The 16,054-nt window shown below is 42.5% G+C and overlaps 1 protein-coding gene across 1 annotated transcript in view; it reads right to left on the reverse strand.

Annotated features, from left to right (window-relative positions):
- MRC2 (mannose receptor C type 2) overlaps positions 1-15,331 on the reverse strand; it is a 99,144-nt gene extending 83,813 nt beyond the window's left edge. Inside the window, exon 1 of the mRNA XM_063300429.1 lies at positions 15,019-15,331. Coding sequence (XP_063156499.1) covers positions 15,019-15,121 — 103 coding nt within the window. The 5' untranslated portion in view covers positions 15,122-15,331. The remainder of the gene's footprint in view (positions 1-15,018) is intronic.
- Positions 15,332-16,054: the final 723 nt, after the last annotated feature.

Consider the following 16,054-nt stretch of genomic DNA (forward strand, 5'->3'; position numbering starts at 1 on the left):
GAGTAGCCCTGTAGTGAGGATCAGGCTAGTAGAAGCCCCTAGAGACTAGTAGGTCAGAAGAAAGCATAGCCCAATAATCTCATCCTCTTCCTTTGAAATGATACTGAAGAAACAATTCTAGAGCATGAAACTGCCTCACTCTTTGCTCTAAAGCAGTATTTCTCAACCTTGGCAACCTTAAGATGTGTGGACTTCAACTCCCAGAATTCCCAGCATGCTGGCTGGGGAATTCTGGGGGCTGCATTCCACACATGTTAAAATGGCTAAGATCAAGAAACACCACCCTAAAGTAAAGAAACAATAGCCTGGATTGAGGTCTTCACACATGCAGGGCAACTTAATTTTCCCCCACCCTTCATACCCCTTCTTTCAGAAAATTTGTATTTCTCTTCCATATGCACAGAGGGTGTGTTTTAAAATCTTCCTTGGGCAAAGACCACTTAACACTAGAGAACAGTTTCCTGAGGTTTAACACATCACCAAATTTAAGAAAAATCTCTATCATGGCTTCTGTTCCAATCTACTGAATTCTCTGCTAAGAAAAAAAACACATCCTTTCCAATCCATCATCTTTCCAATCACCCCTATCCTTGAATTCAGTTCCCATAGCAGGATGAGAAAGGGCTGGGGGACAGAGTAGCGCTAAAGACATTTGTTTAGATCATCCACAACTGTATTCTCCTTCTCAATCTCACACACCAGTACAGAGAGATGGATATTCTTCTAGACAAGTTGATGGCTTATCACTCTAGGAAGGCCTGCAACTAGGGTCTGTGTCACCCGGGGCAAACATGAATTCCGCACCCATTTTGGCGCCCCCCCAGTGCTCATTTCGGCAACCCCCAGCGCAGCGCCTGGGGCACATGCTCTGCTTGCCCCCACCCCCAGTTGCGGCCCTGGGTAGCTAGACCTGATGTCTTCCTCTAGGAGCAGCTCTAAAAGAGAGTTAAAATGGGTGGGAGCTTCTGGAAGATTCTTCTGCTGGTTTTCCTCTCATCTTTGCTCAGGAAGGGAGAGGAACAGACTCAAAGCTGCCTAACAAAGGGGGTGGTCCATAGAGGAGGGAATATGCAGTGCTCCTAAACTACTGTGAACCTATCCTTTTTAAAGTACCTTTACTGTATGAGGAAAAAAAGTGTGTTTCTATATTTCGTGAGATTTTCTGGAGACCAAGAGAACAGACAACCTTCTGTTGCCCTTACTCGGGCCTGGGCCCTGCTTCAGGACAAAAATTCTAAGCCGAAGAGCCTTTTGGCCTGGAAACCTGATGCTGCTGTCTTGATGGGAATGGTCTCAGCAATCTCCTTCCAGCTTCCCTGCTGACATATTTCCACTGAATACATTCAGTTTTTTCTCTCTCACACAAGCATGAAAGGCAAAGGAGTACAGAACAGATTACATGGCTTCTCTCTGCCCCACTCCCCATCATTCCTCTTTCAGCAATTAAACCATCTTCCAACTCACATGCAAGTTAATCATTCACAACTAAAAACATATCCTTCGTCACCAAAAAGCAAAAGCCTTCCTCCTTAAATTATTTGGCCTTCTCTCCTCCCCTGTCCCAATGAAAATTAATGGGGAGCTGTTCATCCTTCTATTCATACCCCTGCACTTAAACAAAAATCAGTCAAAGCCCATCTGCATTTCCCACCTTCATCAGCTTGGAGTAACAGCATTACGATTCATTCAAGCAGAACAAAGCTGCCTTTCTTGTAGGAATGAAAACCAAAAGCCACAAGAGCACCTCAGAAAATTGCCTAGGCCAGGAGTTTTCAAACTTTGCTGTGCCACAATCTCCTAAAATGATAAATTCATTTGTGCAACATTGCCAACCATTAATAACTGAGTTTATTGGGGTTAAGATTAGATAAAAAATAAAGAAATCTCTACTTTTAAAAATTAATGTTTAAGCTAAGTGATAGAACCTTGTAACTTATTAAAATAAAATGTAAATTTAAATCAAATTTAAATACAGAGGACAGAAGGATATTTTCAAGAGAAGCCAAACAAAATAATATTCTATAACATAAATTATATTTACAGTTGGTATCTTAAAGAATCTTTGTTTCCGCTAAAAAGAAGCAATCAGATGGAAATTTGATTTGTAAAATTAGCAATATTCCAAAATCTGTGCTTGACTACCATCCCTGAGACCTTTTTTTAAAAAATGCACACCCACACACCCCAGGCTATTGACAACATCTGGCCTAGGTGAAGCATACCCATCTACCTAGCCTAGCAGCACAGTGGAATGTGATCCTAATCAATGAGTGCAAGAAGACGGGCAATACCATGTGTGAAAAGGGAGAACCCAGGAGGAACAGAAGGGAGTGAGAGCTGGCAAGCAGGAGTTCCACTAAGGGAAGTAGAGAAAGGACTACCAGCAGCTTATATATTCTGGTTACTATAAACAGACTAAGTTACTATTGTTTAAGTAAAAGCATCAGGCCAGATTATGAAGAGCAAATACGGTATCAGAAGTCTGAACCAGCATGCAAACTTTGGAGCTTTCCATATGTAAGCAGACCTACTACCTTCAGTGAGAAGTCTTTCGATTCTCTGGCCTATCATGGCAAAATGATTCCTGTCAAGGCCTCTGACTTTAATACGACTTGTATGCCCTGGCTAAAGCAGAGGTTTTCAGGTACAGGACTGCTAACAAACTGAATGCAGAAGAAGGAGCAATCTATTTATGTGCCCTCATTTATACCATGGGGCCACATTTTTATAATTTGGATGAACAGGTGGTTAGAGTTTGTTGTTGCTGCAGGTAGGAATGAGCATTTCCTTGGAAATTTTATGAGTATTTTGGATTAAGAGAATCCTAATTCATATGAGATTGCTCCCACCAAAGGTCACAGAAGTTTAGGGAATCTGCAGAGAACTGATTATATAGTTGTAGAGAACAAAAATGAAACTATTAAGATCAGGCTGTTGTGGACATTTTGGACAAGGCTTTATTCCAAAACCTACAGGTGAAAATTGCTTTAATCTTAGGGAAGATTGTGCAGATGATAAGAAACACAGAATTCATGTAGTACCATGTCCAGGGCAAAACACCCTTACAGGACTTCAAGGGATTGCTAAAACAAAACCCAGCTCATGAAGGTGAAACAGGGAGACTATCAAGTCAGATTAGTTTTGTCTAATGATCAACTTGCATCAATACAGTTGAAAGACTAGATATATTCACTGTGATAATATACACAGAACATACACGGAGGATACCGTAGTATGCCTTTGCTAAGCCTGCTGAATGCCACAAATGTATGAAAATGAGTCACTTTAAATTGTCATACTCAAATAGCAAGAGAAATTGCAAAATAGAGTTATACTAATGAACATTTATTTTGGACTCCAGTTATATTCCTTGATCATTCTGCAAAATCATGGGATATGCCATGTTCTTTAAAACTGGTAGAACTGCTGATGTAAGTATAATTTCAGAAAGTCCATACAGAAGCTTCCACACCTTGAAAACAGTATGCTAATTTCAGATTTTTAAAGATTTTTTTAAAATCCCACCTTTATAAATAATAAACTCAAGGTCGTGAACAGACCTAGTACTCCTTCCTCCTCCTATTTTCCCCACAACAACAACTCTGTGCGGTGAGTTGGGCTGAGGGAGAGTGACTGGCCCAAAGTCACCCACCCGGCTTTCATGCCTAAGCTGGGACTAGAACTCACAGACTCCTGGTTTCTAGCCTGGAAATGCTGTCTCTGCAGTATCTTGATTACAGCAAAGAACCCCACAACATTCTTACTAGCAAGCTAGAAGACATGACAATTAAGTGCCCATATATCTGATCAAGACATAATATTCAAGAATGCTTGTTAGTGGTTCATCATCAAACTGGAGTGAGGTAGCCATTGTAGTGCCACAAGAATCTATCCTGCCCTCTTTTTAATTAATTAATCATATTTTGATCACTTGGATGAAAAGGTGGAAGGAATGCTTCTCAAATTTGCAGATGGTCCAAAATTGTATGGATAGTTAATACCATAGAAATAAGATTCAACATTATCTTTGTAGATTAAAGGAATTGGCTAAAAATAACATAATATGATTTAGCAGGGACAAATACAAAATTATTCATGCATGATGTAATTTCAGGCTGCACCAATAGAAGCAAAGTTTCCAAATCATGGGAAATAATTGTTCAGTTTTAATCAGCTTTGGTCAGGTTCTACAACAAATCAGTGTGCAGTTCTAGGAATTATACTTTAAGAAGAACTCAGAGAAACTGGAACAGATCCAGAGAACGGCAATAGAAACTAAGTCCTCTCAAGAGACACAGAAGCAACTGGGAATGTTTCATCTTGAGAAGAAAAGGGAAGGGATATGAAAACACCTTCATATACCTGACAGGATATTACAGAAGAAGATTCTCTATTGATCTAGGGTACAGGACATGTAACGATTGATTTAGATTATAGGAAAAATGATTCCAACTGAATGTTAGAAAAAGTTCTTAACGATAAGAGCAATTCGACATTGGAACCAATTACGCAGAGGTAGTGAGTTCCCCTTCAGTGGATGTATTCAACTGGGGGATAGGCAATAATTTGATGGGGGCACTTTGACTGGGTTCCTTCGCTGAACAGTTAGACTTGATGACCTAAACGGCCTTTTCCAATTCTATGATTCTAAGTGAGTTATACAAGGAACACAATTTTCAATAAAAGAGTGTTGTGTGGGATGACACCTTCTCCATCATAACTGGACTCACACATAGTTTAGCCATAAGCTTTATGGGAGGATGATGTGCAGGAGAACTGACAGGTGGCGGTGAAATTACGTGACGACAGAGGCAGGGCACTTCTGCTGACTATAATGAAGGGTTCCTATGGTCAGCAGGCTTTGGGACATGATTTGAGATTAGGATATCAGACTGATTGTTTTTGCAATATGTTATCATCCTACTACCATCTCCCTAATGCCAGCACTGCCCTCGTACCTTTTTGAAGACTAAGAAACCTCAGCCAGTTTGGAACATGCCAACGATACTTATATCTAGGAATTTACAACACATATTTCATAACAACTACATCAGCACCTATTTGGGATGGAACAGAGAAAACTGACTTATTCCCATTAAGTCCATTGGTCTTTTTCGTTTAGTACTGACTGGGAGTGGCTCTCCAGGGTTTCTGATGGGCGTTTTTCAGAATCTACCTGGAGATAATCTGCAGATGGACCTGGAATCTTCTGCATGTAAAACTGAAGGGCTGGTTACTTTTAAAGCACCTACAAACTTGGGCTCAGAAAAGGAGGTGGGGAGAGAGGAATGATCCTTATAGTGATTATTTTTACAGGTAGCTTTTCTTCACATCTTGATGGTGACTGAGATGCAGTTGGTTGAGGTAACAGGAAAGCGAATTTTCTGCAGCTGCACCAGAACTATGAAATTCCTTGCCCTGGAAAATCCATTTGCCCTCTGCCTTCCACTGCCTAATGAAAATGCTTTTATTACTACAGTAATTTGCTAGAATAAGATTTGTAATGAGCTGAATCCTTGTATTACTTTGGGTTTCATTTACATAATCATTACAAATGTTTCTTCTTCTAATTTCTTTTTTTTCTTCTAATTTCTTTTCTTTATAAAACTACTTTTTTAGGATTTTTAGTGCTCTCAGGTTGTTTCCAAGGGAAATATCTACAATACTGGAGGGCACTTTGGTGTTTATGGATGACATCTTGATTTACAAATGTACTCAAGTTTAGCAACTGTGACAGCCATTTAGTCACCATAAATAGAAAGAAGACACAAAATTATTTACTGGCCATTGCTGGTTTAATATCTTTATAAAAGGCTGCCATTTATTGCTAAAAGAATAAATCTTTACAGCCACAAAACCACTGAAGGTTAAACAATGCCAGATAGATCCTGGAAGTGAACTGGAACTGTTATTTGGGAGTTTGGAGGTCAACTCATAAGTCGACTTTGAACAGGCTCACAAACCAATCAACAGCTGAGAGATCTGCTTTGGCAATGCTGTAACTGCTTCTAATACCTAGCTACAATTCATAAATCAGCCACATTTTGTACAAGTTGAATTTGCCAAATACTTCAATAGCAGATCCACACAGAGGACATTATAGTAATCTAGCTGTGATATACATATATAATGTATTACTACAAAGAAATAAATTGTTCATTTGCGGATATTAGAGAAAGCATATGATAAAGACAGTAGGGATGAATTAGGGAGTGTTTTACATGAATGTGTTGACTGCTGAAGGCAATAATAGTGCATATGATGGAAATAAAGCATATGTGAGAACAAACCATGCTTAGGAAATGGTTCAGCCTTAAGCAGGAAGTAAGACAAGTATGTATGACATCCCCTTAATTGCTTAATGTATTTGTGGATAAATGTGCATGGAATACTGTGATGACATTAAAAGTGTACTATTTGAAGATAAAAATGTATGCATACTTTTCTATGCAGATGATGCTGTACAGTTGGCAGATAACTGAATGGCTTGCAATGAATGTTAGACAGATTACATGATGCAACAAGAAGTATGCATCTGAGAATTAATATATAAAAGACCAGATAGTTGTGTTTGCAGGAAAAATGGACTGAACAAGTACAAGTTATATGTTAATGGCAAAAAACTAGAACATGTAGATGAATTTGAGTACCTTACCAGACTATTTACTACCAGCTGCAACTGGGGGGGGCAAGCGGGGCATGTGCCCCAGGCGCCCTGCCTGGGGGGGGGGCAAAATGAGCACTGGGGGGTGCCAAAATGAGCACAGAATCCATGTTTGCCCTGGGTGACACAGACCCTAGTTGCAGGCCTGTTTACTACAGATGGGGAAATGGAGGAGAAATGTTAAGGCATGCAAAATGTAATGGGTAATATGTGGCCTCTTGTGAGGAATGAATATTTATCAAGAGAAGCAAAATGGGCAATGCAGAAGAGCCTGCTTCTGGTCGCTTTCTTACTTGACAGGGGGAGAGTTGGATACAGTATGTCAAGAGAAACACGTAAGTAAATTGACTACAGTGGGAATGGAGTACTGAAGATGTGTGTGTGATAACGCAATAAGAGGTAAGGTCAAGAATGAATGGGGCCAAATAAATGTGAATTAAATACACAGTGACTGGTCACTATGAAAGAAGTATGTTGAGGTAGTTTATCATATAGAGAGAATTGATAAGGATTGAATAATATATGAAGGGAGATTGGAGTCACCAGGAAGGGGAAGACCAAGAAAGTCATGATTGGAGTTGATGAGATTTCTAAAAAGAAAGATGAAAAGTTTAAACTACAAAAGGCAATATATGAAGAGGGCATGGACCCGATGGAAGCAAAGATAGTGTGCAAAGATAGAAGAGTACAGTTAATGGTATTAGTATAAACTAGTTTTAGCTATGTTTTCTTATCTAATGCCTCTAACTTCTTTGGCCTACTATTTTTTGCATAAAGTTGCTACCCAAAAGAGAACAGCATGATAGGTATGTTATATAGGTCTTTATGGAAGAAGTATAGCTGGTCCATGATGAATGCACATCTCTGACCATGGCTATCAGTGGGCATCCAGAGTCAAAGCCAAGTTCTGTTTTCTGTTACATTACAATTCTGAAAGGTAACAGACTTCACCAAGAGCCAATAGATACAGATTTATATATAAATTGAAGTAACACTCATTATTCTTTTCTACTTCCAATTCTTTTGGGACCAAACAGCAATTACTATATGCTAATTTCATTTTCTTCATTTCTATTATATATACAGTATGTGTTTGGGCACTATAAAGTTCTGAACCCTAAATATGAACAATCTCACAATGACTGATTAGTTGGGGCTATTATTTCTTTTTTACAAATAAGAAACTAACCCTAGCTACTGTTTGTGACTCAAGTGCAGTTTGACTGGGGGGGAGGGCAAATTGCACAATTATGCAATATCCAAGAATCCTATCGTTGTATTTCACAACTGTTTTACCTCTTATTTTAATACTATTTATAAATTTAGTATGTACCATAAAATAGATGAGAAAAAGATTAAAACAATAAATTACTTTTTTCTCTTTGTCCCTGTGCTCATCACAACCTTAACAAAGCACAGTCATGCTCTGAGATCACCAGCTGTTTTTTTCTCCTTAATGCTGCTGTCAGATCCCTCCAATCAAAGAGTTCACAGAACCCCTTATCAGAGCATCTTCCATCGTTTCCTTATCAATGGAGCAGACTCTCTGTCGCATTAATCAACACACTAAGCCTCAAAACTAAGAGACTTAAGCAACCAATCATTTTTACCCAAATGGATGGTTCCATTGCCTACAGGGGCCCTGTAGAGTTTTGAACTGAGACTGTTGCCATGAGGCTGGGGGGGCACAAAGAAACCTTGCAATTCATTGTAGCCCCTATCGCCAACTACTCCATCATATTGGGGCTCCCATGGCTAAAAAGTAGAAAACCACAAATAGACTGGGAGTCTGGCACTTTAATGTTTAAGGACAGGGTCAGCAACCCACTGGCTATACCACTAAAAAAACGGAACATGGCAGGGATACTGTCCTAACAGTCAGGAATCATGGTGAGATGAGGAATAGGTCTCTAGTGAATCTGACCAGTTGCCACCTCACAGAAAAACTGACTGTGCCATTGAAATTGACCCTAAAGCCAAACTACCCAAACCAAAGATCTATGCTATGACAGAAACTGAGAAAAAAGTTATCAGGGAATTCATAGACAAAAACCTGGCTAGGGTCTTTATCAAACCAGCTAACTCCCCTTTAGCTGCCCCAGTGCTTTTCTGGGCAAAGAAGGATGGTTCCCTCAGACTCTGTACCGATTACCACGGAATAAATGCTATCTCAGTAAACAACCAGTACCCTCTCCCTCTCCTGAAAGACATGTTGGCACACCTCTCGAAAGGAAAGGTGTTCACCAAACTTGATCTCAGAGAAGCGTACTTCAGAATTTGGATCCGGGAGGGGGATGAGTGGAAAACTGCTTTTAACTGCCAATACAAGGTTCTCCCCTTCAGGTTAGCGGGGGTCCCTGGAGTTTTTATGCAGTACATCAATGAAGTCCTCCATGAACATTTGTACAAAGGGTACTTGGTTTATTTGGATGATATTTTAATCCACTCTGAAAGCTTAGAAGAACATATCCCCCTGGTTAGGGAGGTACTGCAAAAGCTGAGAAATGCCCAACTCAATGCTAAGCTTTCCAAGTGTGAATATCACAAGAGTCAGCTAGAATACTTCGGCTACCGCATCTCATCAAATGGCATCAAAATGGACCCTGATAAAGTACAAGACATAATGGGGTGGGAACCACCTTGCACCAGGAGACAACTTCAGAGTGTTCTGGGTTTCGCCAATTTCTATAGACAATTTATCCCCCAATTTGCTCGAATTGCCTTGCCTCTGACAGATTTGCTCAAAACGAGAGGGAGGGGGGAGACGTGAAAAGTGACTTCCCCCAGAGCTAAACTGGCTTGGACGGATGATTGCCAAGCTGCATTTGACCGTTTAAAAGCTCGATTCACAAGGGAACCCGTTTTGGCTCACCTGGACCCAAGCCGCCCCTTTATTGTACAAGCTGATGCCTCTGACTCAGCAATAGGGGCAGTTTTGGTTCAAAAGGATGAAAACTGTTTCCCACGCCCATGTGCTTACCTCTCTCGCAAATTTACTGACTCTGAACGCAACTGGCCCATTTGGGAAAAAGAGGCTTTTGCTGTCAAAACTGCTTTAACGCATTGGAGGCATTTGTTGGAGGGATCTGAACATCCCTTTGAGGTTTGGACTGATCATAAAAACCTCCAAGCCTTGCAAACTCCCAGGAAACTAAACGGTAAACAAATCCATTGGGCTCAATTTTTTAGCCGGTTTAATTTTACACTTAATTTCCTTCCTGGCAAGTGGAACTTTCTAGCCGATGCACTTTCTCGCTTTCCACAATACCGCCCAAACTGAAATTGTGGATAGTCTTTTCTCAAAAACAGCTTGGAATGGTTTGCGTAACGCGCAAACAAGCAGTAGCTGGGAAAGTGAAAGTGCACCTAAAAGAGGAACTGCTTCAGGAGTTCCCTAACGATCCCTGGCTACAGTGTAACAAAGCCCAATTGACTGAAATTGACAGCATCTGGTATTGCAACAACAATATCTACATGCCTGAATCTTTGCGCAAAACGATTCTACACCATTCCCATGATGTTAAATCTGCAGGGCATTTTGCTTTTACAAAAACCCTCCACTTGGTAAGGTGCCAATTTTGTTGGCCCTCCCTTCGCTCTGACGTGCATTCATACATCACCTTCTGCCACGTCTGTGCCCAAGCAAAGAGGAAGGGGGGGAAACCACAAGGGCTTCTACAGCCCGTTGCCTCCCCCAAAGCCCCATGGAAGGAAATTGCCATGGATTTTATTGTGGACTTGCCTAACAGTAAAAACAAAACAGTAATTTGGACTGTGATCGATCTTTTTTCCAAGCAAGCCCATTTTATACTTTGCACCAAAATCCCCACTGCCCAACAACTGGCAAAAATTATTTGTCATGCACATCTATAGGATCCACGGATGTCCCAACCATGTGATCTCAGATAGGGTGTCCAATTTACTTCCAAATTTTGGCACGCATTTTTAAAATTGATTGGAGCCCAGCAATCTCTCAGCTCATCTAGCCATCCGCAGACAGACAGGGCGACTGAACAAGCTCAATCTACCCTGGAGCAATTCCTGCGTTGTTACATCAGCTTTCAGCAGGATGATTAGGTTGATCTCCTCCCTTTTGCTGAAGTGGCTTACAACAATGCGGTGCATCAAAGCACTGGATTTTCCTCATTTCGCATTGTTTATGGCCAGGACTTCGTTCCGATTCCTGAACTTCAGCTGCAATCTCTGCCTGATTCTACAGTTGCCGACTGGGCTACCCAGGTCACCACAGACTGGCCGGTCATTCGTAAGGCTTTGGATCATGCCCAGGAAACCCATAAAAAGTTTGCTGATCACCACAGGCACCCGGAGTGGAAAATGAAAGTCGGTGACTTAGATTACCTGTCCACCAAATTCCTCCGGCCCCCGCAACCTTCCAAAAAATTGGCCCCTAAATTTGTTGGACCTTTTCCAATCACTAAAATCATTAATCCTGTGACTGTACAATTACAACTACCTGCCACTCTTAAATGGCTTCATTCTGTCTTTCATTGCAGCTTGCTTAAACCAGCCCCAGAACATTCTAAGTAGCACCAGCCTGCAGCAACCCTCCACCCATCATGATTGATGGCCATCGACATTTTGAAGTTAAAGAAATCCTGGACTCTCATTTTCATCGCAAATCTTTACAGTATTTAATTCAATGGAAACACTTTCCAGATGCTGAGTGGGTTGATGCATGTCATGTTAATGCACCTCTTCTTACAAAGAAATTTCATTTAAAATATCCTTCTAAACCCTCACCTTACTAACCATGTTTCCCATGTTTCCCAAGATTCCCCCACTTACTCTCTTTTACTGATGTTTCTACTTTGTTCTTTGTCTTAAAGCTTCTTGGGGGGGGGGGTATGTCAGATCCCCCCGATCAAAGAGTTCACAGAACCCCTTATCAGAGCATCTTCCATCGTTTCTTTATCAATGGAGCAGACTCTCTGTCGCCGGGTGGGAGGGGGTGTGAAGTTGGAGTGTGAATTGTATTATTATGGCTACACATTTATGATGGCAGTCATCAAGGCCAGTTGGTGGAGATACACCAGAAACGCCACCTGGATGGGAAGGGGGGTGGCATACTTTCATGGGAAAGGGAACCAGTTAAGGGAATGTAGTTTTAAATGTAGGTTTTAGCGGGAACTCTCCATTCACAGCTTTACCTCTGTCCTATTCATTTTGCTTCATTAAACAGTTAAAGGAACTTGGTCTCCTGACTGTTATTGCGTGAATGCTCGAATGAACTAGTGCTGACAGCTGCCTTCATCTCACCCTCTGCCTGTGAACGAGACTTGCTTACGTTATCATTTACTGTACTGATATAAAAATAGTTATTTTCCTCCTTACATAGCTTCTAGGTGTATAAAATGTGTAATGCTTCACCAGACATTACTTTGGTGACAAAGTCAGATGGTCCACGGTAAATGTGATCAGAGGTATGTTTTGGAAGCTTTGGGAGGTATGGGCACCCACCCTGCTCTCTGGTCACTACCCAGCCTCCACTTCAGCCATTTCTCTCCCAGCATTTCCCCTCTCCATTAATATTTTGTTTCTTGAGTTCCTGTCATATCTGTCACCTCTGCTATCCTTTCTATTTTGACCATTTTCTTTCCAAGCTTCCAATTAGGGAGAGGAACACTGAGCAAAGCTCCACTATTTCATTTGAGAAATAAGATGAAGCATATTTGAGCTTATTTGCCAGAGCCCCTGCATATGTGACTTTTAATTGTTTCCCCTCATTCCCATGAAATAAGTAAGATGGTTTCAATTCTGCCACTCTGTGGAACCCAAACAGTCACACAATCAGGATCTTGACTTTAAGAGATGCCCAAATGGAGTGTGTGAGGAAGACAGATAAACTTGACTAATCCTGAAGTCATACCCATCCCATTCCTGTTTCAGTACCCTCACTAGTAGATGTTTCGCCACTGACTGGTGATGTGCTGAAAGGAAAAGCAACCAAGCCAGATGAGAAGACCAAATATCACTTTGCCTGTAACATGTGGCACACTTGGAAAATAGGACAAGAACATTCAACAGTGACTTGGAACAGACTCAAGAGAGGCAGGATAGGGATTAGCAATAGGGAGAGCAAATATTTTTGCTTCTCAAGGAAGAGTAGATAGTATTCAGTAAGGGGGAAATGCCTCTACTTTTTGTTTCTTTGAGTAGAGGAATTCAGTCTAGCCAGCATGATCAATGAGTAGGGATGCTGAACAGTAGGAGTTCAGCGACATGTGAAGGGCCCAGGTTGCCCACTCTTGTTTTGGGCTGCAAAAGGGGAATCTGACTATGATTCTAGTTGCTCTGAAAGGAGGAGGTCTTTGCTCCCATTTATCCCAGAAGAAGCTATAAGTTATTTCTAGGGTTGAATGGAATCTTGAAAACAGGAATCACACAGGAAAATGGGATGAGGAAAGATCTGTGATAATACAAGTAGTCCTCGGGTTACAATCACTCATTCAGTGACCGTTCAAAGTTACAACGGCGCTAAGCAAGTGGTACTTACAACTGGTCCTTGAAGTTCTGGCTGTTGCAGCACCCCCATGGTCACATGATCGCTATTTGGTTGTAGCGTTCAGAGGTCAAGTGATCACCTTTTGCGACCTTCCCTGCTGATCACAAGTCCCTCCAGTAAGTGGCTCCTGCCACTTCTTCTCCTGAGGAGCCCCACTACAGGGTACAGGATCCCAGGGATCTCATACTCTGTAGCATCCTCCTGCCCTCCCACCCTCCATAGCACACACCCACCTGCAGCACCCCCACACCTGCCTGTGGCCCCACCAGCCCACCTGCACTCCCTAGCACCCTGCCCATGCTCCCTTTTGCATGCATGGGCCCACACGTGCTCACTAGTGGCCGCCTATGGCCCCCACCAGCCCACCCATGACCTTTGCTGGCCTACCCACAGCCCCCACTGGCCTGCCTGTGGTCCCTAGTGCCCACCCACAGCACCCCCACCCCCCATGGCACCTGTGCACCCCTCGCACTCCTTGCCTGGGGCTCCCACCTCTTCCTGCTTAATGACTCCAGAGTTCTGGGGTTAGGATGGCAACCGGGACTGCTAGGATCACCATTGCTAGCAATGCGGCGGTCATGTGACATTGTGCTTTACAACCGCATCATTCAGTGACAGAAATTCCAGTCCCAATTGCCGTCATAACGGAAGACTACCTGTATTGATGTTTTCTTATATATTTCAGTCAGCATAATTACTTACTTACAAACAGGTTTTGCTATAATTCTGCATTCAAGTAGAGCAATTTCTGATTGCAATAGAGCAGTTCCTATAGCATTCACAGTTTCAATTCTGACTCAGATCTTCCTATTTTAACTGAACTTTGTCCAGGAGTGCTAAAGGCACATGTTTAAATACATATGGCAAATGGAATCTCCAATTTAAACTGTATTATACATTTACCTGATATTTTCTGAAGAACTTTGCAACAAACAAGGTCATGGCTACATTTAGACATGTACCACACTGCAGTGCTATTGTTGTTTTAATTGGTTTATTGGTCAGGAAATATGCTAGAGTGAGAGCAAAAGCAGATTTTTTAAAAAATGCCATTGAACTGTCTATGGATTAGTCTGTTAAGTGTTCCCCCCACTTTGGCCAGAAAAAATAAAAGGGGTGGGGGGACAAGAAGAAAACATCGACATTAAGCATTTGATACAAATCTTGGGACCCCTCTCTCTCATTTACTGTACCTTCATCTCCAGCACAAATCTCTATCATTTTTTGTTTGTGTTTGGACAACACTTGACTTCGCTAGAAAGGTTGACTGGCACAAAGTGGTGTATGTGGGTTTTATGATGTCTGGACACATTGAGAGTAGCAGAGCAGGACTGCAGTTGTCAGAGAGTGAAATTCCCAGTCCTAACTCCAAGAAATGGGACGGCAGCTCCAAGCACCAATTTCCCTTTCTAGAGAATTTGTTCAAATCCAGCTGGAATTCTGGAAAGTGGCTCTTCCAACTACAGATGGCTTTTGTTGCTGGTGTTGTTGTTGGAGAGGGGCAAGCGAGGCAAGTTTTAAAAACAGCCCGTTCATCTCGCCAACCAGTCCCCCTCCCTTTGCCATTCCAAGCCACATCTGGTTTCATTCAGGTCTCTCCTTCCTTTGCCAAACTCAGGCACACCCCCCAAGTGCCCTACAACTGTCCAACAAAAAAAGGGGAGGGAATGGTGGGGAAATTTGCTAAGTTGGTGAGGACTCGGGATCTTACTCCTTTTTTTCAAAAAAGACAGGGTGTGCTTCAATGGCCTTCTTCCACAGCCCACACCCATCTCAAAACACCGCAAGTTGGGGAGGGGGAGGGGGAAGGGGAGTTGCTCGAAGAGCGTACCTGAAGGGAGAGCAGAGAGTCCGACCTCGATGGTGAAGAGGATGCCCAGGGCGCATCTTAGCAGGCGAGGCCGCGTTGAAGAGGGGGGCCTGGGAAGCTTCATATCGGACGGGATGAGGGGAAAAGAGCCCGACAAGGCGCTGCGGATCCTCTCTCCTCCTACTCCTCCTCCTCCGCTTGGATCCTCTGGCTCCCCGTCGCCGTGCCGTCTGGACGCAGGAGCCTTCCACCTCCAAGCCCTTCTCCCCTTGGGAAGGTGATGGAAGGAAAAGACGGGGAGATGGGAGAGAAAAGAGAGCCCCCCCAAGCCCCTCCCTGCCTCCTAAGAATTCAGACGCTGCGTCACGAACCCCACAGGCTGCCCAGCCAGTTGTGGGCGGAAGGGAAAAGAGGCGGCGGGGGGTGGGGGGAGGAAAGCTTTCTTTAAGACTTCGAAAGTGGAGGCAAACTTTCAGCGGTTTGGCAACCGGGAGGACACCAAACGGAATTGCAACACGTTGCAAATGGGGTGGGGGTGGGGGAGGGGGAGGGGGAGGGGGAGGGAGAAAGGCTCGATCCTTTTGGAAACTTTCTGCGGGGAAGAGGACCGTATCTCCTCTCTCCCTCTCCCTTTCAAAGGAGCGACCACCCCCACGTTAATTTTTGCTCCCGCTTGTATTCGAGCATGTTAAGTGTGCGTGATGCAACGTGTACGCTTACATGTCATATCTTGTTGCATAGCCTTTCAAAGAAAATGTAAACAAAAATCGTATTGCTGCAGCAGAGAAAGAGTGTGTAGCATGTGGAAGATTCTGTCTTTACATTCATTGCCACAAAAGTGTCCTACTGCCCCTCAACAACCCCACCGTTATTAAAGCATATGTAATAAATACATTTCCCCCTTCCAATATTTTATACTATCTAATTTTAAACTAATGAAAATATCAGAGTCACCATCAATTTCTCATATTTAACATAAGGCATGAAATCTTTACCACTATTTTTTATAAGTGATGATAATTACTTCCCATTAACAGGAATGGGAATAAGATAGACA

The sequence above is a fragment of the Candoia aspera genome, chromosome 4, assembly GCF_035149785.1.
Source record: "Candoia aspera isolate rCanAsp1 chromosome 4, rCanAsp1.hap2, whole genome shotgun sequence".
Classification (NCBI taxonomy): Eukaryota; Metazoa; Chordata; class Lepidosauria; order Squamata; family Boidae; genus Candoia; species Candoia aspera.